The following is a 24,580-nucleotide window of genomic DNA, read 5'->3' on the forward strand; positions in this document are numbered from 1 at the left end:
TGTACACCTCAGTTCAGTGAGAGGGTCCTTTGATTTTGTCTATGTATGTTTTTTTGTACATTTTGCCCCATTTTCTTGTACAGTTTTCAGGGTTCTGCCCGGGATGGTTTTAGTGCCGGCAGGACTATCTAAGCGGAGCGCCACCATCGGTTGGCGCGGAGCGTACCAGAAAATTTTTGGAATCTAAAAGCCCCCAGATGGCCGGAAACAGTACTTTCTGGGTGTTTTCAGCTGTGTATACGCAGCCTAGAATTAGGGATCTCATGTCCGAAATTTCTGAAATTTAATAAAAAAATTGAAAATTTGTAATTTTGGTCAACTAGGATGAGGTGATAATTTTAGACGGGCAATTGAATTAGAAAAAAGAGTAGAAATAAATATTGATTTTATTCTGTAAATCCCTTAAATATTGAATTAATGAATTAAATCTCTATGATACCCATAATTTTTCATTGCTATTCAAATCATTTTTTTTTGTGTGTTGAAAATAAGGCGAAACATGCAAAATCTTGGCGGAATATTTTCCTTATTTTCTTTGTACGAACGTTCGTACAGTATGCATATGGGATAACGACGTTCATAAATGTGGGCAGGGATTTTCTGAACAGTCATTTTAAAGTCTGCATGAACATAATGTAGATTGGCCATTTGCTTTTCTGACACATCTGGCCATGTGTCACGTGCATACTGAGCGCGTGTATCTTGCCATATGGAACTCGTTTACGGAAAAGGCAAAATCATGCTGTTACTTTTGAATAAAAAAATTGCAGAGTTAATATTTTCACCGTGGGACAAACAACAATTAACGAATGCGGTGCGATCGTTGGTTTAAAAAACGATCGCAGTGATCGTTCTATGCAACATCGAGCAGAAAATACATGCACCGAATGTTGCTAACCATGGTCGGCGCGGCGAAAAACAGTCACGGTCGATTGTCAGTTTTGCAAGTACATGTAAAATTGTTTTTCTGCCAGATTTTTAAGTGTTTAAACGAAGTGTGAATGGGGTCATTTGCAATTTTGTCTTTCTGAAAGTTAAGCCAAATTTTCTTTTCAAGTTGTCGAACTGGGTAAAATGCGGAACTGGACAAACAACGCTGTACATCATGGAGAGGGGGTTTTCCGATCTTCGCGCACTGAGAGCGTTGCATATGTGTGGCCTTCCAACCAATGGAAAGATTTGTTACGCACTATGTACACGTGCATTGCGCGTACCAAAGCCTCCTATTGGTTCATGTTAATATTTGGTCCAGATATGTTGCATATGCACGTACGTGGGTGCGCAGACGATATGCATGGCAGTGCAAAGTGAAATTTACGAAGAAATTTTACGGTTTCTTCACGATCTTCATACATGTATCTTCACGATCGATCCCTCGACCAAGATGCTATTTTATTTGGGTTCTTATCGGGAATACGTGCCGGTCGGAAAAGTTGATTTGGCAGATTGTGGCGGTCGGCAATTCTGCGTGTCGGTCGGGCCTGACCGGCGCCGACCGGCAGCGGCAGATCCCTGAGTTTTAGTATCCTTCTTTTTATGTGTAATTTTTTTCATTGTACTTCTGCCATTTTTATCGTCCAAATAAAAAATAATCATGATAGTAATTGTTACATATGACACAGGAATAGTACTTATGAAACAGTGTAGTACATGATTGAAAAATCAACATTTATGTTTTGCTTTTTAATCTCAGGGGTCTTCTCAGAACACTTATTGTGTTCATGTAGCTTGAAACCACTTTGACATCGTGCTTTCATGTCAACATTGCACATACCGGTAGTGTACATTTATTCTCTGTGTAATATTTCAGAAGTCACATGACTCCACTGATGTTTGTTGCAAAGAATGGAAACATGGATGCGGTGCAGAAATTAATTGACTTCAGAGCTGAGACAGACAGACAAGACAACCGTGGGTGGACAGTGAGTTGTTTGTTTATCTTACATTTTGTACCATATTGTTAATAAATTTGAGTTTTATTTCTATCACTAAGTGTGTAAAGCCTTGTACTTATAAGGGCAGGGCTTCACTGCATTAAAGGGGACCATTTCTTTTGTTAGGAAAATGAGGGCTGAGTTGTACTGGTAGGTGGGGACATATCACTGTCACCATAATGTTATCGGTCCCCATAAAATCTGCCTTTATGACAACTGTTTTTCCTCACAACTATAAACAATAGAGGTCCACATAATGCAGGTTATGCAGGCTATGTGTGGAAGCAAGCTCTGCGTTAAGCTATGCAAGCTATGAGGTTACACAAGGTTACCTCATTTCTGCAAAACAGGTTGATGCTGGGGCGGGATATTTATCATTGTTTTCTGTCATCTTCTTTAATGGATACTTGCATCCAAACGAAGGACTGTCTGGTTGCCACTCTAGCCTGACGGACAAAATCTATTATTATAGATTTAGTGTTAGTGTCATATAACTTTCTTTTGTTCACGAACCTGGCACAGTGCACTGCTGACCTCTTTTCAATAGGGGTCAGATTGGCGGTTCCAGGTGGTGGAACGCTTTTGTCGCGATGTTAATCTGCTCGTTCTAAATGCCCCCAACCATGGTATACTGTTACAAAACAAGGCTGGATTATCTCCACTTTTGAGAGTGAAAAACTGTCAGTAATTCCCAGCAGCCTGGTCATTTGTTCCGAGTGCGGTCTTTTGTTACAAGGCCCAGTTCCCTTTGTCCGAGTCCGGAGACCTGGCCACGCATATAAAGCATACGTGTCCGGTACCAAAATTCCTGGCAGGAAGTGGTTAAGATGCATTGGGAGTAGTAACGATTATCTGTTGAAAAATTAAGGAAATAGGCATCCAAAATCTGCCTTGAAATATAATATACAGTAATGATTAAATTGAAGTACTCCTCACACTCGTACTCGCTCGAAGTTTCCGCTAAACCCTCGTATCTCCTCGTAAAATTTGCTGCCGGTAACGAGCGCTTGCGGGTACCCGTGAGCATTTACGAGCGCTCGTGAGCGCTCGTGAGGGCACACGGGCGCTATCGAGTGCAATAAACAGCGAGTGCCTACGAGGGATCACTCATGCGCAACACGTGACCTCGGTGGAAAGCCCGGTCTGCCGGCCCGGTTGCGAATCGGTTCCCCCACACTGATGTCGTTGCGCATACAAGTCCAGTACATTGTGTTTCGGGACACCGTCCGGCCCGGACGGTAGCACCTATTGACGGCATAAACAATCATGAAGACCCACTACTTCTGAGTGTGGTGGAAGTGGAATGTAAAATCTAATAACCTCTGTAGGGATATCCTGAAAATTTCAGACGGGAAACGTTGTTCATGGAAAGCAACATACATGTAATGACATGATTTATATTGATCAATGGTCTGATTGTTCGTTTTATGTACAGTTGGACCGTTCCATAGCTTTTAGCGAGACACAGATCTTTTCTCGTGTTGGAAAACTTTGTGGAATTAAAAAATGGTCGAATCACTGGCCCAGTAACTATCTAGGACTAGGCCTAACACGTGGGTGTCATGGGCACCAATTTTTGGCGGATACGGCGTGTTTTAATTTTTTATCGTTGTTATTGTTACTAAATCATAAATGCTGCGATTGATTTCTCTCTTTTTTTTTTAAGTTTTGGATTTGGGAGTCTTTTTAACCGACTACGGTTCGTTTTTCCCTCTGTTTCTTTGTTTTGATGACAAGAGCTGTGGAAACATGTTGACCAATAATTTAAAAAGGGGTTTGGACACATTTTACTGATTTGTAAATCCGTACGCCTCTGTCATGTCTGTTTGCTTCCAGTTCTGAATGGGATTGACCGATCAGACAAATAGTAAATTATTCTATACCTATCTTGGGCATTGCCGTACCTGTATGTGCATTGTTCTGTCGTCCAGAGAGCTAGTTGAAACACTTAAATGATGTGAATTTACTGCCAATGAGCAGTTTGGTTGGGAATTTAACAAAACAAGAGTGAAACCTTGGTTTTCTTTGAGTTCACTTTAATGAAGTGTCTGAACATGCCTTTAAAAGCGAAGACTTTTTCTGTAATTCCCCCTTTCATTGGATAAGCAAGACTACATGTACAAGAATTAAATTCTTCTTTCACAGTCATCCAAAGTTTACGTAACTACATCAAGAAAATGCTCTCTTCTTCGCTTATTAAAAAAAGTAACATCTTGTGAAAGGGTGGCGTTGTTATAATCTACACATTTCCTTCACCAAAGGGAAATTATAAGTTGGTATTTTATTGGCCTATTTATTATGGAAAACACAATGGTCGATTTCGTCTGCATGGGGTCGGGAAACGGCTTGAGGTGAAGTCACAGGCTTGCTGTGTTCTTGCTCTACGTAATACGTTGATTTTGCCCAATGGAAGAGTTCCTTTAATCAGTGGACATCCTTGCCATTCTATGTGAACTTGTATGAAGACTTCAGTTGCTTTGTGCCATTTCCGCATCAGCACCTCGTCCGTTCAAGCGAGACTTGAGACTTTTCAATCAATAGCGCCTTCTCAGTCACAAAGCAGTAATCTGAAACCAGACAGAAGAAAGGTGACACTTTTAAAAACAACCCCATTTGACACTGATGCCCGCCATGTTCCATCTGATTATTTGGATAAGAAAACGCGCCCGCAGGCACAAATACCAAACAGAAGTATATCTTGTGTATTTGATAAATCTGTTCGACGGATATTATTCAGAGAAAACGTAATATAGGTACATGTACGTTTTCACATGTATATTTCCTCAGCAAGTTTACGCCCTCCATCAAACACTGGTTCGCTAAACTAGTGAGCTGCAGGCCAACACAGGTTGCTTGTGGGGATTTGGGGAGTCTGTAGATAAATAGAACACAATATCGATATTTTTATTCGATTTTTTATGAACATATAGTTTTTTTCTCGAAAAGTTAATAAATAAGCGGGACAGACAAATGGGTATTTTAGGTCAATTTTAGGGGTGTTCGTTTGCTGATGTAGGCAAGAATGCCGGAGTCGATCATCTGGAGCCATTTGCGGGTGCTTACGTGGGCATACGGGTATGGGTGGACAGACTTGTGTTTGTTTACGTGGAAATACGGGTGCAGACGTTTCTGTTCTGGTGCCCGCGAGGACATGCAGGCAAGTGGGTGAGTGTTTTCATGCAGGCGCAATAACAAAGCCTGAGTCTAATAAATCAAGCTCATGCATGTAGGAGGTTGAGCTGTTTACTAGGCAATTTCAAAATAGGCTACCGCTCCAAGTTTTCATTGTTGTATTTGTGTGTGCGATTTCAGAGAGTCTAGCGTCAGTAACTATTGTTAAAGATTGCATTCTCTGGTTCTTACAAACAGCACGAGCATGCATTGCAATAAATGATAAAAACATCTCAATGAGAAAATCGATACAGTTTTATTGGTGATTTTATGCCTCTTAAGACTCAATTGTAGACAGACAAACTAATTTTGAACAAAAAGGAAGAGACAAACTCTTTGGGCTGTGATCATGTGTCTTCCAGCAAAAATAATTCCAATAATTTTCCAACGAGGTTTCCCTCATTGCTCGGTTAAAAAGTTGAAGAAAATCACTTTCATGTAATTTTTAGATAATCAAAAGATCATCCCCGTAGTCTAGAAAAAGGGGACTATCTTTTTATGTCCCATTGTTGAAAATCTTTCCGTGCAAATTGTTTTTTATGGTTTTGGGTTCATATTGAATACAAGATCTGAAAAACAGGAATTTTCTTAAGCGATAATTGAGGCCATAAGCTGAACATGCATCAATGTCTTTATACATTATGTATGGATGAGAAATACAAGCAGCTACATCAGTACATGAGCCTCGTGTTCCGCCAGCTATGTAAATATACATGTGTGCAATGACGTGTACCGCTTATTAACCAATCAGCCCAACGCTTGGCTACACAATGGATTAGAAAAATCACTTGTGTTGTCATCTCCCCCAAAGGCCGGTGTTCTGAAGATTAGGTAGAGTTGCTGAAAGCGCCATTAAAACAAAACAGCAACATTAGGTTCCAAAGTTTTCTTCCAGCAACATGGTGCGGAGACTGTCGCTGTACGTAAAAACTAGAATTAATTTGCTGCACCCGTCCGGAGTTCGGCAAAAAAAAAATCATCAAAGACCTCAAGAAAGACGGCATTTCTGTCACGGTAAACGGTTCGGTTGTTCCTCAAGAAAGTAAGAGAAACAGGCTCTTTCGCAAAGTCCACGTGTGGGCTGGAATATCCAAGTGGGGGAAAAGCCCCATACTCGTCTTCGAAGACATCATGGATGGACAATTCTACTGGGAAGAGATTTTGCAAGAAACGTTGCTTCCGTTCATCCACAAGCGATTTCCTGACGGCCATCGCTTTCATCAAGATAACGACCAGAAGCACACAGCTAGGGAAACGCGGGAGTTCATGAAAGAGGTCAGAATAAATTGGTTCCCATTCCCCGCCGAGTCCCTTGACCTAAATCCGATTGAGTGCTTGTGGCATGAACTCAAGCATTTCTTAAGACGCCAGGTAAAGCCAACTGGCAAAAACGAACTTATCCAGGGTATCCACCTCTTCTGGCGCACCAGAGTGACCGTAGAGTCATGCTCGCGATACATCAACCACCTACAAAAGGTGAAGATTCATCATAATCCAAAAGGCCCTTCTCAGGGCCACCACATCTTCGAAAAAGAGATAATTCCCGTTGCTCTGCACTGTTACCAAATAAAAAGAAATGTTTGTCTGTGTTTTTGTTTTTATTGTCGCAGCTGCAGGTGGACTTGAACAAAAGGTACCAAAGACGTTCCTTCTCACAATACTAGTTAAATAAAATAAAAACAATTGAAATTAATTTCATAAATTCAATTTCAATGCTGGAAAACAAATTTTGGAGCATACCGAGTAAGGTTAACTCAAGGGACTGGGGGAAGAAGACGGAGTGATAATGAGACGGAGTGATAATGAGAACTCGGACGTACATGTACAATGTACATGTATCTTGCACTTATTAAACAAAATCCACTACATGATTAATAGACAAGTGATGTCTCCAGACAACAACTTACAACATGCAGTCAAAATCATCTGCATATTACATTTTATAATACTGAAAAACTAATGTTAAATTGGGAAAATGAGGGCATCATGCTTATTCGCAAACAGAAAAACAGGGCAGTGAGGAACTTAACGGGAAGGAACTGACAAAATGCTTCGTTAAAAATGAATGTCAGAATTGAAAGGAACAAGATCTGCCCCAAAATGGGTACATTGGGAGTATGGAAGGGAGAGACGAAGGGCTGAAAGAAAAAAAATCAACGTAAAGATGTTTTGAATACAGGTACATGTTGTGGGGGGGTGTAAAAAAAATTGGAACGTGAGGTGCGGGTGTTCGGTTTCAATAATAATAGCGCACAGAATGTATGCAAGAAAACCATGTAAAAGCAAACACAACAAAAATGGATGAGTTGTGCCGCACCGGTGCTGCTCTAGGGCTCGACACTATTCTTGTGCTGTTAACTTACGATGGCCCTGGATCACGCTTGTGCGATGATTGTAAAAAGACGTGGAAAGATTTCACTATTGATCAACTGAGAACACGCAAGATGCAGCATTTCCCCTGCACAACAATTCTAACTACATCCAATTGTGCTTATGTATATTCAAACTTAGCATTATGTTTGCCAATCTCCGGCAGCCACGCCCATACGTTCCATATTAGGCCAATGTTGTAAAAAAAATGGCGCCGTGCAAAACGTTTGATTGAATACTGATTGGAGTAGGACTTGAGCTCATTCAAAGGCAACTCCGGAAGGAAAACTGAAAACCAGGCGGGCCGCGCCGGTGCAGCGCTTGTGCTCCGGGCGGTGGTAACACAGGATTTTTTTAAGTAAAGGAGAGGATTGTAAAACGTAATTAATAAATTGAAATTAAACAGTTCAATCTTTGCAAGCAAAGCAGCCATTGGTAGGATTATCCGCTGATGACAATAATACATAAAAGGGTACGAGTTGAATGGGGCTCCAGAATTTCCTAAAACTTTGCTGCAGTTATTGTTGTAAACGTTAAAATGGACAATTGGACCGTGCGATTATGGCAAAAATCATTACACCTGTAAAGATATTACCAGTAAATTGTTACATTTCTTTAAAGGTTTTTCTCGAACTCCTCCCCATTTCAAGCACAGTGAAGCCTGTTCTCACTTGATTCTGCTGCCATTTACAAGTACAGGCAGTTACAGGTGGGCGTCGACAACCACATATCACATCTCAAAACCACCAATGCTCGTTTCCACTTAATGTGGATTTCCGTGTATGGCATGTCGCGTCGGCAACCTTTGAGCGATTACTCCAGCGTCGAAGTCAGTTTGCTTTGTTTGCCGATGCCGGAAAGCGACCTTGTGCTGGGGTAGGGTCCCTTGCTTCATCACCAACAAAAGCTCCTTGTCAATTGTTACCCTCCGTCTACTTCCCAATACCGACCAAGACCGTGGTTAGAATAATCCCTTCAGGTCGAAATCCTTTGTGTTGTTTTACAAGGGACATACATGTAAGCAATGAATTGCTAATGTAGAGGAACAGCGTTGGACTTTGCAAATCAAGGCGTCCATCCCTGAATTCGTTGTTGGTCATGATGAAAATCTGGCTTCACAGTACGACTTGCAGACACGGATGTATATAAAAAACTTGGACTTGCAACGCCTTTGTATGGAAAAAGAATCCAACCAATGGCCATTTTACCGAGCCGAATACAAATGCATGGGTTGGCTCCCTGCTATTGACGTCAGGAAGAACAAAGGTGAGCATTGCCAGGAAAGCTTTGTATTCGGCTCTGTAAAATGGCTGCCAGTGGATTCAATGATCTCTATATGCTGATTTAGGGCATTGCGAGTCCAGATTTCTTTGTACACGTCTGTGCTTGCAGACCCAAACCTCTCCACTCAGATTGATTTTAATCATGACTCCGGCGATATTACAAGAATTGGGATGTTTATTAAGATATATTCTGCCTCTGAAAGAAAACAAAAGGTACTATACTTTTAGTTTTGTCCGAATAAGAAAGGTCTCAGTGATTATTGCTTAACCATCTACTCAAGCATCTTTAACAACTTGCTTAGATTTAGAGGAAAGTTTTGCCCACCGCATGAAGCTTCATCAAGAAAGTTCTTGGGATAAGATCAACTATAGCGGGGACTGCTGGAGTTACTCTGCAAAGAATATACATGTATCGAGTATTATCTAAATGGAAGTTGCGTGGAATTACGTATACACTGTACTGTTTTCATTTCTTTAACTGACTGCCATGAATGAAAACAGGTAAAATATAAAACGGGCTTCTGAAAGGTTACCTTTAATTTACATTAATCAACACCAGTAGGCTGCCTTAAAAATATTATCGGCTTTACACTAATTTGGCTCAAATACTTTGTGGTCTCTGTATAAATGGCGTAAGAAAACATGATCTAATAGGTTGTGTGACCTCAGCAAAATGCTGAACCTATGTTATATAATGCAAAACCATTAGTATATACATGTATACACTTCTAGCAAATGCTTTCTCGATAAAGATACAGACAATGGGAATTGCAACAAATGACTTGGAGAAGACCAGAGTAGGAACAGTGTAGAAAAGCCACACGATCACGATCAACTAATATAAGACACGGATAGAAATAATATCTAAATGTGAGATCATAAATCTTGCAATTCAGTATTCAGCAAACAGTGTCTTTCTAATGCAGATTATTTAGGATTTGGGGTACACCCTCCAACAAAAACGTTTGGGTCAGCACATAAGCTTCGGTAAATCAAACACTGCATCATGAATTCCTCCATGTTTGCAGCATAATGGACTATGCTTTCACTTGAATCAGCAGCTATTCGCAGTAAACGGAAGGGCATCCACGGCCCGCATTTTTGAAGATCAGAGGTCGGGCCGCGGAACCTATCCAGCTTATGCTGCTTCGCCAATCTTTGAAAGATTACCATAGCCGGTTGCGGTCGTTTGCTTGCCGATCGGCAAGCCACCGTTTGTGTTAGGGTGGGGTCCCATTGCTTATCCACTCACAAAAGCCACTGTGCGCCTAGTAACTTTTAATCGCTTTCTGCTGGACAATACAACGTACGGACCAAGACCGTGGCCAAAGTGACCGCATTGAAATCCTTTGCAATTGCACAAGTAAGTTCCCTTGTCGGGATGGTACATGTAGCTTTTGGGGGGAAAATGCGGTTTCCTCGTGATACCTGGGCAACATGCCTTTCGTAAGTGGCTGCCAACAAAGACTTTGCGTTCCTTTTGAAGAAGGAGTTTATCACGTGACACCCGCATCATACCGATAAAAGTTCAGTGATCCGTCTCTGACACGACAAAGTTGCGTCGCACTGCAAGGAGAAACTAGTTAACGAGAAACAATGTCGCTCAGGAACTTGTGCAAAATCCCTTGCGAAGCACTAGTTGCTTTCGAAGATAAATCAACGAGCATTGTGCCAAGTAAACTTGTGAAGGACGTAAGACCGGGTTTAGAAGCGGGACAAAAAGTTGAAGTGCTTTGGGAGGGAGAATTTCTTCCATGCGAAGTTCTCTGAGTATCGGGTAAGTGAGCATCTTTCCTCTAAATTACACATATCATAATTTGATAGAAACAAAATGGACAAATTTTCAGTGATTTAATTGGGAAGTTGGAAAAAGTCTCATTGCAAGAAAATTACGATATCGGGTATGAAACAACAAGTAAACAACATCCGTAAGCCCACACAGAAAACACTTTTTTTAAGTGATAAGGTAAATCTGCTGTCTGAGGGCGATTGGAATCCCAGAGAGGCATAGAGAGCAGAATTCATGATATTGGATCATTGTACATGTGCTACAAAAATACGATGTATAATGGGGTTTATGCAATTGCATACAAGGCGCATTTTGCGGTAACAAGCGTCAAGTAAATGTTGGCAAATTATAAAGGCATTTCCATGCAATTACTTTACCGATATAACTTACCATGCAAAACATGTTTAAAGCTCAAATGCTGAATTGAACTCAGCGGTGTACAGGCTAAGTATTTCCAATCGTCCTTACATGTTGTATTAATTTGAGAAATACATGTAACTTTCATATGGCATTATTCTTGCCAGATACCATGCGCTTGACAACATGCAGCAGTTAAAGAACGACCGCCCGAGCTCGAGATCTACCCTTCCAGGCTATCGCCATTGCATCCATTTTTCCTTTAAAGAGACAGGATTGGACAGAGACAGCCGAGAAACGTGGGTCACTGAAGTATACTGGAACGGCCAAAAGACTCCCAGACGGCAAGGAATGGCAGAGTTTCCAAGGCGAAGGTACGCAAAGTTGAATGCATAAATTAGAGTGTCGCAATCTAGAGAGTTTACACAAGTATTTAATTTTTGGATCATAAAATTCCATTTTTGCTGGGCACGGCATTTCACTACATTCACGAGTGATCAACAACAGGTTTGATTCTTCATTATATATTTTGTAACAGGCACAGACAGCACAGAAAAGGCCAGTTGAGGTGAGTGTCGACAACTTTTCGTGTTCTTATGAAACTTAATATTATAAACAGCCTAATACATCGTACACCCAGGGCACCGTCATGGAAATAATTATATTAACGTGATCACTTAAATGCTGTCATATAGCCTAAAAGTTATCACATAAACGTACTATTAATTGTACCTTACATATAAACTATACATATAGCTGCTCTTTTCAACAGCACAACTTTAAATACATGTTGAAAAGAGGAGGGTATTTCGTCTTTTAAATAAGGAGAGACTGGTAATATATATTTTTTGTTTTTGTCCCTTCCATCAAAATAAAGGAGAAGAAAAGAGCAACAGTGCTGGCCCGTTTCTGTGTTGATGACGACGACGTGGTGATTGCAGAACATGAGTTGGTAAGTTGAGGAATTATGCAATGTATATAATATTAAAAACTACATGTGCTCAAAGCTGCAGAGATTAATGATCATAAAGTTTAACACTGCCGACTGCTTCCCTGCGAATAGACCTGACCATTGTTTAGAGACAAGTGAAAAGAAAAGATCATCTTGTTGATGCCTTAGCAACCGTCCAAGCAAATTTGCTTCACTAAACAGTTTTCAACGTACCCAGTGTTACAGTGCATTTTTGGTATTTTTCTCATTGACTAAGGTGTCATGCTTCCTGCAAAGGTGCACGCGCATAAGCTGCGTATAAATCCCAACCTTCGACAAAACCTACAGTCAATACTTTTTTGCTATGCTTTCCAAAATGTTCTTAATACCACGGTTAGTTTTGTTACATTTTAAGCATTGTTGGACAACTCTTTGTGGTGCTGCATTCACATTTAGCAGAATAGGTTTTCCAGATTGGAGCCATAAAAAATCTCACTAGGGACTTCAAAACGAAGTAACCAGAACACTCCAATATAGAATGTCAAAACAATGTGCCAAGAATGGTGTCAAGTGGGGCTACTGGTGAAGTTAGCCGAAAAAAGGTTTGTACCGAAAATCCAATCTCATCCGTAAACAATTCGTGAAGTCTTCGTGTACTCTTTAATATGATACCACATTAAACTGTGGTGTGCATTTTACAATACCTTTATTTTTTATTAAATATACTTCTGGTCGATTTGAAAAGTAAATTTTCTCTCACCTATTTTTCTGAAGACTGTATATCAAGGGCAGCAAGTTCAGGCTTCATCCCCCACGCCTCCATCTCTACCAGGGAACCGTCTCCACTTCACACGGGAAGCCCTGTCCAGGTATACACCAAAAAGTTAACTCTGAATATGGAGAGATGTAATGTTACACATATTCATCAAGAGGCAATTACATCATAATTAAGCCCTCTCCAAATTTATGGAAATATAACTTGTTTGATGAATGATATTTCTCACTCTTTTCTGCAGAGCTTAGGCAATCAGGGGGAACAAACCCTCCAGGCTCAATCTCCCATGGTAAGCCCTTTCAAGGTGTACATCAAGAAGTTGACAAATGCCAACTTCACCCGCATGTTTACATTGAGAATTGTTATGTCGCTGTTTTTTCTCTGTGCGCAAGGAGAGATGTAATGTGAAATGTTTACAGTGAATGTCAATGAAATTTTAATAATAATGGAAATGTAATTTTAAAAAAATGACTGACTTTTTGTGCAGAGCTTAGATGACCCAAGCTCTCCGACCAGCCAACAGGGAAGCCCCAGCCAGGCATTCTTCCCGGAGCTCAGCTTCCTTTCGGATGAGGTGACATCTGAGCAAAGCCCAGCTAAAGTAAGTACAAGAACTCCTTCCAGATTAATTCCGCAACGCATACATTAGGATGTGACAGGCAACTTACCACTTGTCTCCCCCTCCGTGACTTTCAATTCAAAACTTCGAAGGTTGGGAAAAACACAGCCTAAGCTCTAGCATTTTCTTACAAAGATTACACCGAGCAAATGTTAAAGCTCGCCTGGTGAGAAAAACTGCAAACTGTTTGATTTTAACTTGTGCATTTCTGAAAAGTGAAGCTTAATTTTGGGCTTTTACGTGGAATCGAAATTGTCCAATAATACCACTATATGAAATACACTAGGTCATATAACAACATAAAAATCTTTTGTAAGAGCTAAGATTATACATGAAATACTATCTTTTCCATTGTTCTTCAAAATACAGGAGTCGTGGTCACCCAAGCTCACCACTGGTGACCATCCCACTGCAGGATTTGCAGATGCTACACAAGATGGCGAGTCAGATTGATGACTTGTGGAAACACAAGTTTGTCACTGACTCGTCATCTATGCCTTCGTCTGCTGGCCCTACACATCCCCTGTCACCATCGAATATCACCAGACCGTCTGCTGCCTTGGCCTCCTTTGCTTCTCCTGACCCTTCATCCCCTGCAATGAAAATCGAATCTCTCTCTTCGGAAATAATCACGGACCTAAAGAATGGTTCCTCATCTGAGGCAAATTTTGCCCTTTCTTTGGTCCGTGTATTATTTTCCAAGAGGGAGTTGAAGATGAGTAATTGTAAGGGGGTGCGGGGGAAGGAGAAGCTCGATATCGTCCGCTTCAGTGCCGTCAAGGCCATCGTCAGGGAGAAGTCTGCACTTGGCCTGGGCCAGTTTGAGGTGTTCTGGCGCCGGGAGTGCGTCAAAGCTATCGATGAAGGATGCAGACGCCTCAATCGTTGTTAAATAGTTCGTTTAATGTTTATTGTTTCATAATTTATAACTCGGCTGTACAATTCCCACAACTTGGTGTAATCTTTTTTTTCCTGATCTACTGTAATATTCAACTTAACGAAGACATAAAGAGCAAAAAGATCACAGTATTGTGCAAATAAAAGTTCATTGACTGAATGAAAGAAAGGGTTCACTTGTATCATTTAAGAAATGTGAGTTTTAAAATTCTGTTAAATTTATGTGATGTTCATCAAACACAGTGACCTCTTTGCTTATTACTACTCCCAGCTCTAATCTGATAGATCTAATGAATATCTGTACCCCAACTTTGGTATCAAGGTAGAAGAGTGCCATCTGAAAAATGGCTGCGTGCACACTTCGGAAATATTTCTCTGGGAGGGGTGATTTTGTTTTTTGCTAATTTGTTAATCAACAGAAAATAGAAAAGAAAGAGAAAAATTAAGGACTGAAGACAAATTTTGTTTGAGAAACCTCAGGGATTATGGCTTGCCCGTTGAGCCCTGAACAAAGCTGATTTTATCAGACGAATGGGTTGTCGATCGACGTGGAAAACACGGCTACGCCGAGACAGGAACAAAAAGCGAAATTTTGCTAGTGGTGATTGGAAAGGTTCCTTGGAAAGATTTATTGAGGCAAATTCTTCTCAATTTTTAAGACATTTCTAATTTTTTTTTTAACAATTACATTACTCTGATTTGTCCTTTCATGGAAGTGTTTGAGGTGCTTTTGGTATTTAGCTGCATGCTGTATCAATGCTTTTGCCCTGGAAGTACCGTACTTGATACGAGCACAACACTATTCACACCATGCTTCTCCAGGGTCGTAAAGCTTATGAAAGCAGTCGCCCACCACATGCTCGTCTTCCGTATCAGCATGTAATTATTTGTCACACCAAGACAAGTTCCACTTGTTTTTTACCGTTATATCAATCTCTCTCAGATCGGCAGCCCCCGCTCGCCAAACTTTAAGTTCTTTCCTTCTGTCATGATTTAGATCTTGTCCCCTGACTGCATGTGTACAGTATGTACATGTACGTAGATGTACACTGTACAACGCGCACTTTGACCATGTACTGTTCATGTACACGTAAGGTATACACTGTACATGTACCTATTTCCAAAAAGCCACTGAATTCGGCCATGCGGCTTCAAGCCTCGCAGCACTGCCAAGAATAAGTCTCTAAGGGTGCATCCGAATCTCTGGTCTAGAGCTAGGTCCAGGTCTTCGCTCCATTAGAAATGCGTGGAGACGCGTAGACAATAGACCTAGCCATAGCTCTGGAAGCCCGTTTCTTACACGGCCTGTGAAATACAGACCCATTCGGAGTCATGCGCATGTATGATAATTAGGAGAAAGGCCAGTCATGTGAGAGGAATTAACCAATAACAGGTAAGATTCTGATTTTTATGCGAGTGGGATATTTGTGAACACTGGACATATTCACGCGAAATGGCTGTGGAGACAGCACTCTTCACCGGTTCCCGCCTTTGGTTACGCAAAGAGAATTCCCGTTTTGTGGGAATCCACGAAATTAGTTCCTGGTACATTTCGAATGGTCCCGAAGTGTCGTGTAAATAGAATTATTTTAACGTACAACTTTCACTAAGTTTTAGGGAAATTTTGAGCTCCGTGTGGTCAACTAACATTTATCCCACCAAAACTTACCTCCCAGATTTTATTCCATTTTTACACTGAACTCGAAGATCACAAATTTGAATGTGAAAAACCGCAATTCCGGTCTAACCGCAAAGATTCCCATTCCTGTTACAACTTTTGATAATATCAGCGTTCGATTGAACCTGATTGATTGCACCGGAATCATTGCACGCGCGAAACGTTTCACTCAGCTCCCCAGCAAGCTATGTGCGACCACAAACCAGTCGACCTGATACCTAGTACCTAAATGTGCACCTATGTATCTGAACCTAAATGTATACTCATGCTGTGTGTACAAACTAGTAAGATACTGCACGATATCCTCAACTTCGTCTGTGTGTCAGGCTTCGTGTAGTGTTTTGCAATTGCATGATTTTCTACCATTTTCCTATATTTGGATGTGAAAAAATTTATCATTTGTGTTCAAATTTTCAGGAATAAGCCGAAATCAGTCTTCGACATCATGCGTCAAGTTTGGGGTCAAAAGATTGAACGGTTCAAATTTTACGGTGAAAAATGTGTATTTAGGGATTTGCCATAGTTCCGAGCAGTTACATGATTTTCCATCATTTTCCTGTATTTGGGTTTGTAAAAATTGATTAATTGTGTTGAAATTTTCAGGAATAACCCGAAATCAGTCTACGACATCATACGTCAAGTTTGGGGTCAAAAGATTGAACGGTTCTCTTTTTGTGGTGAAAATATGTATTTAGGGATTCGCCACAATGCTGTGCAGTTACATGATTTTCTATCGTTTTCATATATTTGGATGTGTAAAAATTGATCATTTGGGTTGAAATTTTCAGGAATACCCCGAAATCAGTCTTCGACATCATGCGTCAAGTTTGGGGTGAAAATATTGAACGGTTCAATTTTAAGGGTGAAAAATATGTCTTTAGGGATTCGCCACAATGCTGTGCAGTTACATGATTTTCTATCATTTTCATATATTTGGACATGTAAAAATTGGTCATTTGGGTTGAAATTTTCAGGAATAAGCCAAAATCAGTCTTAGACATCATGCATCAAGTTTAGTGTCAAAAGATTGAACGGTTCAAATTTTACGGTGAAAAATGTGTATTTAGGGATTCGCCATAGTTCCGAGCAGTTACATGATTTTCCATCATTTTCCTGTATTTGGATGTGAAGAAATTGATCATTTGCACCTGAACAAAGAGTGGCGTTGATGACAAAAACGTACAGTGTCTGTCAGTCTTTTCCTTTTTTTAAATTCATACATTTCAGAACTAATAATAATAAATAATAACAAAGGGGAAGGAGGAAATAAATTGCATACATGTATTTTTGCCCCTTGAAAATAAAAAAGATCCAATGATACTACTTTCAAATGGCAAAATTTAATTGCCAACAACAGACAAAGCAAAAATATCTATGTGAGCTTCTCCACAATTGTCCGAGTTGAAGGTACATGTACATGGTATCTCTTGTAGAAACATCCACCCCAGTATCTGTAAAAGAATAATATAAAAGTTAATCACAATCTGAACCAACTAAAATAACGGTACGCAGAGTCATTCACGAAACTTAAAGCCGTGACAATTGTGTGTAAACACGCTAAATTGGAGACCATTGGGTCACGAATTACATTTAGGTACGAGTTGAGCAAAGTTCATTCTTAACTAGAAACTCACACGTAATGAAAACTATTCGAATCACATGTGTAAACTCCTTCACGAAAGACGAAGGCACTAAACCCAGTCACTACAATGAACACTGGTTTTGTTTTTTTTACGAAATTCAAAACGGACGTGAAATGCTGGCGTAAACATTCAACGGACAAGCAAGAGTCGTTCACTGGTCACACACACGGATAAAACCTCACACAAAAAACTCATTACCACGACGGATATTCACCTAACAACTACGATGAATACCACTTTCGACATTGTATGATACAAATGGATAATGACCTGCACATTCAAGCCGTATTTAATTAATGGAACATAGAACAAAACATATCGATAGTTTATAACGAAAGCTATTCTCTAATACGTCGCACTAAAAAGGAATCCGTTATACCAGGCCCGACTACGAAGTTGCACATGTCGCGTTGACCGTCATTTTTCCATCTTACCATTCGACCGATCAACAGTCCGTCCGCATTAATGGTTCGTAGTTGGGAAGTAGCCATCGTTTCACGGGTCAATGAACCCTCGCAAACGCTCGTTCGAAGGTTGGTCTATTTACGTGTGCACACGAGGGTTATCGAGCGAGTTCGAGCGAGGCGGGTATTGCGAGGGTTTGCGGGACCTCTCGAGCAGTTACGAGACCCTCGAAAGCGCACGTAAACGGCCGTAAGTCCTCGTACTCGCTCGCATTTTCATGGGTACTTCAATTTAATCATTAGTGTAAAATGTAAAACCAGCATGTCTACATGTATGTGTCACCACTGTTTCCTTGGGAAAATCTAGTTGTACACTTGGGCTTGGACAGTCAGTCAGTAAAGAGCACCTTCTTATGGTAACATTTGTCCAGTTTGGGGGACATCTAATTTTTTTCCTTATTTCATTCTTTAGCTGATTCCACTGCAGAAGCAGCCACTTTTTTCCTTAGAGGGTTTACAGTTTTGTAAAAAAAACGTTCTTTTTCTTTTGATTGGCATTTTCGCAATGATTTTTATTTCAATTTTGCCAAAAGAGGTGTCTACTGCCTGCAACCTACGCAGATTACCAATACATATACATTATTTCCTAGTCCATTACTTCCATTCGCTAAATTCTTGATCACCAGCAGTGCACCCTCACTCGCTCAACTCCTGCGAAGGCGGCCGCCATGTTCTTCCTCTTTTTCTTAGCGCCATTACTATTGGATGTGTTTTTGTCCGGCTCCGAAAATTTCGAGAGTTTTTCCTTTGCTACCTGTCAGTTGTTTTTGTCTGGCTCCGAAAATTAAGTCGTGATGAGCAAATTAAATCTGTGCCCAGCGTGTTGCTTGCCTTCGTCAGTATGCTACTTGAAGGACCTAACATTTAAGACCAAATAGATCAGACAAGGGTCCAGCGAAATGCTGGATTAACAATTGGTCAATTACTTGTCTTCAAGAGTGTCTTAAAGAGTTGTGCTGTAAGACACAACAGATCACAGGAAACCCCTCTGCTAATTAATGTTGGCCTAAAGATGCATTCAGAGACCAGGAAGCGTGAACTTGTGGATCGGTTGCAAACCGTCTTTGCACACAGTATGAAGAGGACGGTGTGGTCTGCCCACTGCAGCTTTGGAAGGGTGTATTCACCACAGGTCAAGCTGATGATATAGATCACAACCCAAGTTCAGTTTCGGCAAAAGATTCCATTCACGGGACTGCTCATTCGCTTTGTCAGCATCCAGATGGAACTGATTCTGGCCAAATACGCTCGGATGTGTCTCTGTTTCAGGAAGAATCTAGTCAGACTGAGCATGTTCAACCGCTGCCAACACAGTACACTAGCATTCCTGCTGCACAGGCTCTTCCTAATGATGCATATGTTCCTGTATACTATGGTCCTGTTAGGCCACCTATAGATCAACTGTAGATACTGAAGGAGGACCGTAAGCTGGAGTATATGTGGCTGGAACACCAGATGAAGCTCTGCCTAAAGGAGACCCTGTGTGACACTGATAATGCGTCTTGGGCAGCATTCCATACGTCAAGGAAAGAGGAACCCCCAGCTACAAAGACCAATGTGTTGTTGCTACCATTTTTCCGTGAGAAGTCAAACTCTGTGGCTATGATCTCCCATATCTTGCACAACAATGCCGCTGCTGCACAATTCCTCAATGCAGGACAAACACCCGTCCTCACAATGGATCAGCTGTTATATGCCATAGCGAAGCAAATCCAATGGCCGTTTCCCAACTTGTATGGCGAGGACAAGTATGTCATTATGCTAGGGGGATTGCATACAGAGATGGCTGCTTTGAGGACGATCAGAGATATTCTTGACGGAAGTGGATGGACAGACGCTCTGACTCAGGCAGACATTGCGACTGCAGGCACCTGTGAAGGATTCCTTCACGCATCGCATGTGACCAAAACCCGCAGGGCCCATCAGGTTACAGCTGCAGCTTTGTATCAGTTAGATGGAACAGAGTGACAGTGGTCAGATCGAAGCAGATAGATTCACACAGTGGTGTGCTGAGAGATCAGAAATGTACCCACAGTTCCATTTTTGGTAGACAGTCTTAGATTTTGAACTGACTATTTTCCAGTTTGTGAGGTCCTTGCGAGTGTCCGATTTTGGCCTGTACATTGCATCGCAAGCCGAGTTAGTACCCTGGCTCTTCGCATTAGACCATCCAAATTATGCACGCTGGTTACCGGTTCATGTGAGAGATATGTCAACCTTGGAGGAGAGGTGTCCAGATGTTTTCGCGAGTTCAAATGTAAGGCATTTACTGCCAAGAAGACAAGCAGACCGTTCTCTGCCTTTTCATTGGGCCAGGCACACGAACAGATTAATGCTCTGGTTAAGGGCGACGGTGGAGCTGTTGGCCTAACTGAAATCCCTGAAGCACTTCGGAGATGGATAGTGGCTGGGCCCGAAATAGCGAGACTAGTTGAAGAGTTCAAGGATGACTTCGACGAAGGTTGGACTGTCACGACCCCTGATCGCCACAGTGAGCAGAAAAAAAGCATCCAAGAGGAATTCGTTCAAGATGTACAGTCACTGGTGACCACAATTGAAGAGATGGGCAACCCATTTATGGAGGAGAGTATGGACTTGCTAAATCTCAATTCCAAAGCCATCATGCCAGAGAAAGTTGTACTTGCCACGAGGAGCGTTCATTCACTGGGGAAGGCAAAATATTACCAATTCATGGAAGAGCGTTTTAAAGTCCAATTCGAAGTCAATTGGAGACACCATTTCCCGCAACAATCTGGCCATGTTTAGCAAGCCTGGTGTGGAGAAGACCAAAGCAGCGGGGAGACTGATGGAGCTGAAGAATGACAGGGCTCTGTTTTCAAGGTTGTACATTGCCAGTCAAACTAGAGAAGGTGATGTTGATGAATTCTTTAAGCATGAGAACCAATCTACTCCACCGTCATTGGCAACTGGAGGTCAAATGTGCCAGGGTGACAAGCATTACCTTTTGGACTGTATCAAAGGAAATGTGACAACCAGTCACGGTACGTCCTTGGTGATTGATGGTAAAGTCCTTGATGAACCTGCTGTAGTTCACTTTCTGGTTCCTGGAACCTGTGGTACCTTCGAGGAGTATGCCCAGGAGGTCTTCCTACCATATGTTGTGAAGGAACTACATGGTGTCAGACGAATTGATATTGTATGGGATGTGTATCTGTCCGACAGCTTGAAAAAACGCAACGAGAGAGAAGAGGGGCCGTGGCACTAGGCGTCGGGTTTCATCCTCCACGAGAATTCCAGGCAACTGGCCAGGATTTCTTCGGAACAATGAAAACAAGCAGGAGTTGTTTCAGTTTCTTGCACAGAAATGTGTGGAGTATGAAACTGCAGGTGACAAGACAATCTACAGCGCGGTGAACAATCAAGTTGTTTGCTCATCCAAAGGTGCCATAACTTCAGCACTAGTTCCTTGCTTCCACGAGGAAGCAGACTCAAGGATCTTTGTCCATGTTAATGACATGGCCCAGCAAGGACACACGAAAGTGATGATCCGCACTGTGGACACTGATGTTGTGGTCATGGCAGTTAGCAAATTCAAGGAGATTGGACTAAGGAGCTTTGGGTCGCTTTTGGGACTGGTAAGAACTACAGACACATTGCAGTACACCAGATAGTCAGTAACATTGGGGCAGAGAAGTCACAGGCGCTGGCATTTTTCCATACATTTACAGGCTGCGACAAAGTGTCGTTCTTCTCAAACCGTGGGAAAAAAATCTGCTTGGCAGGCATGGCAGGCATATCCTGAGGCTACAGACGCCTTCCAGGCACTGTGTTGGCAGCCGGCTGCCGTACCCAACACAGCCATTGAAATTCTGGAGCGATTCGTTGTCCTAATGTATGACCGCACTAGTGAACTTCAAGGTGTAGATGTGGCAAGGTGCTATCTTTTCTCCAAGAAGTACAGGGAGATCGAGAATATTCCTTCAACGGCAGCAGCTCTACTAGAACACACAAAAAGAGCTGCATTCCAAGCAGGCCGCATCTGGGGTCAATGCTTAGTCGCCAATCCAGCTGTTCCTTCACCAGGTGACTGGGGTTGGGAGAAGTGTGATGGACAGTGGAAAGTTTTATGGGCCATGCTTCCTGAGGCCGCTAAAGCTTGTTACGAGCTGCTGAGCTGGATTTGAATATGGCAGATATGGGTAATTAAGTTTAATACGGCAGCCATCTTGGAATCCAATATGGCTGACACCGGATGTGCAAAATAATGACTTGACCGAATTCATTGATCCTGAAAATGGGGGGGTTAGACACTGAAATGGCATTTCTGTCTGCCTTAGTTTAGAAGTTATAGGCACAAGTCTTTCACCCTCCGAATCTCGCCTACGTCTTTTACAGCGAGAAATGATATATGCTCCGGGGCTGTCTCCCCCTATCACCTACTGACGACGGAGAGCGCCCTTCATTCAAGCGTCGTTTGCCGAGAGAGTCATCATCTTCTCTCTTCCCAGTGTTTCCCGTGACCGCTCTTGCATAGACGCTATGGATAAACTGGCTCAGGCCAAGCGGTGGAGTTCAGGCTACCGTCCACACCACTTTTTCAAGTTCCCATCAGGTGATTATGATCACTATCTCTCGGTGCCAGAGTTTCCAGACGTGGCCAGAGATAAGATTTTTTCGAACAGGGGCAAGTCTTCCAATGTATTCCAAGATGGGAATCTTAAGCGGATGGAGACAGCTCACAGGGCTCGAGCAGTTTGCCAGGGTATCTCTTCGAGCTACGGCCTCCTGTAGGGTATTGACTATTCTTGCTATGAAAATTCTCCACGAGTCAGATAATTCTGCCCTCAAAAGCCTCCTTCTGTTTGATAAAGATATCTTTGCGGGCCAGTTTACTTCTCTCCTCGAAAGTGAGGTCAAGTGGATTAATAATGCTTGGAAGATTTCCTTTCGTCAGCCGACCGACTCTCGTTCGGCTCCCCCGAGACCTCCACATCATTCTGCTCCTCTAACGTTCCTTCCTGCAGGGCCTCCTAGGCACGCTCGTCGACCTTTGCAACCTGTCTGGGATCAGACACGCTACTCGGCCCCAACTTCCTCCAGTGCCCAGCGTGGTGTCACCCGCCGCCCCCCACAGTCTTTTGGGGGTCGGCGTAGGTGATTACTTTACCCCTCCTTCAGTCGTCAATTTCAAACCCGTTGGTGGCCGTCTTCTAACTTACGCAGGGTTCTGGGGGGAGATGACGTCGGACAGATGGGTTCTTGATACTCTTCTTCACGGTTATCGTCTAGAGTTCACAAGTGTCCCTCCGTCCAACACAGTTCTGCGGCCGACTCAAATACCCATAAATCAGTCCAAATCATCTGTTCTCCTCACATTAACTCATGGTAACTTGTTTTCTGGAGTTGGCCTTCCTCACATTATAAGTCTTATTATTATTATTAAAGATGTGGTAAAATTTGCAGAATCAGAAGAAGAAATTACTGGGATTACATTAAGGGTTGCAATAAAAACAACTCTAATGTGGGGGAAAAGTTATTTGAACATCAATTTTGCCCCACATTTGTTTGCATCTTACTTCAATTTATGCTACAATGTTTATGTGTTTTCAGGCTCTTTGTCATGCTGCCGACCAAGGATACACCAGTGTTGCAGAATGTCTGTTGAATGCTAAAGCTGATGCCAAGAAAAGATGTTCTGAGGGAACAGCACGGGATATAGCCTGTAGTCATGGCTATATTGAGGTAGATGGAACAATTTGGATTTTAGTCAGTATTCACTTCATTCTTTAATAAGTTTTCAATGTGCATAGTTGTATATTTCCTTATATTTAAAAATAGGTCATTTGGGAGACATTTTGCGGTAAATTTTTCAGCATTAGGGAGACATTGTCTTTTAGGGAGACATTTCAGTGTCTCCCTATTTTCAAACTACCAGAAGGAGGCCGAATTTTACAGTCCAAATTTTGAGAGATGATAGATTAGGGTCTAAAATGAATGCATACAAAGTTTGGTTCAGATCAGACTAGGGAATATTGAAATATGAAACAGTTCAACACCTTTCTCATTCTGAGCTAACTTTTTTTCCAGCATCAGCTCCATTGCCATTATCATTATCATTGCTTTAGCACGTGGAAAAATGAGATTAGTGCTCAAATATTTTCCAGTGTTCATATTTTTACTGGTTCTGCTAGGGTTTGTAGATATATCAATATTTTTTTCAAATCGATATCGTTGATGTCAACTTTGATACATCCGGACATATTACAAATCTGTAGATTAAAAATGATATAAAAAATGTCATAAGCAGTTTTAGTCATTGACAAACTGAATTGTCAGAATTGTATATGCAGTTTTTACAACAGCTGTGAACTTAAGTACAATTGGCTCTGGAGAAAGGAATTTACACAGAAGACCTGTTTGCCTCTTCTTTTGGTTTGCCACCACCGCTAAGCTTTTATAGTGTAGGATAAGAGAGTGTAGGATATATGTTATTTCATTGTGTAGAAAAGTTCTTCCAAAACTAATTGACCCAACTGCCATATTTAATCCCTTCGCGCCGGGAAGCAGCTAGACACTCCGTAAAAATTGAGATTTAAGATGCCTTTTCATATACTCATCAATACTTGCACCAGGCGTTGCATATCTGCCAAAATCGCTCCCAGGGCAATTTTGACAGCCGTGTAACATAACACACACGTGTGTTATGTT

The 24,580-nt window shown here is 41.7% G+C and overlaps 1 protein-coding gene and 2 long non-coding RNA genes across 9 annotated transcripts in view; 2 read left to right on the forward strand and 1 right to left on the reverse strand.

The window, feature by feature from the left end:
• Positions 1–24,580, forward strand: part of LOC110990299 (ankyrin repeat, SAM and basic leucine zipper domain-containing protein 1-like) — a 107,032-nt gene that overhangs the window by 28,129 nt on the left and 54,323 nt on the right. For all 7 annotated transcript variants that reach the window (XR_015425082.1, XR_002599802.2, XM_022255207.2 and 4 more), the window contains 2 exons: positions 1,811–1,922; positions 23,483–23,614. Coding sequence is in view for 5 of the 7 variants with exons in the window: in XM_022255207.2 (XP_022110899.2) it covers positions 1,811–1,922; positions 23,483–23,614 (244 nt within the window). In the remaining 2 variants the exon portion in view is untranslated. The remainder of the gene's footprint in view (positions 1–1,810; positions 1,923–23,482; positions 23,615–24,580) is intronic.
• Positions 3,954–4,783, reverse strand: LOC147799357 (uncharacterized). Its single transcript, XR_015425084.1, has 2 exons — positions 4,698–4,783; positions 3,954–4,501 (listed from the first exon to the last, which is right to left on the reverse strand). It is a non-coding gene; the product is annotated as an uncharacterized LOC147799357 (long non-coding RNA).
• Positions 6,968–14,295, forward strand: LOC147799358 (uncharacterized). Its single transcript, XR_015425083.1, has 7 exons — positions 6,968–11,278; positions 11,443–11,472; positions 11,782–11,856; positions 12,610–12,704; positions 12,852–12,899; positions 13,098–13,211; positions 13,599–14,295. It is a non-coding gene; the product is annotated as an uncharacterized LOC147799358 (long non-coding RNA).

This window comes from Acanthaster planci, linkage group LG04 (assembly GCF_054643075.1).
Source record: "Acanthaster planci isolate LZ-2023a linkage group LG04, COTS_SCS, whole genome shotgun sequence".
Taxonomy (NCBI): domain Eukaryota; kingdom Metazoa; phylum Echinodermata; class Asteroidea; order Valvatida; family Acanthasteridae; genus Acanthaster; species Acanthaster planci.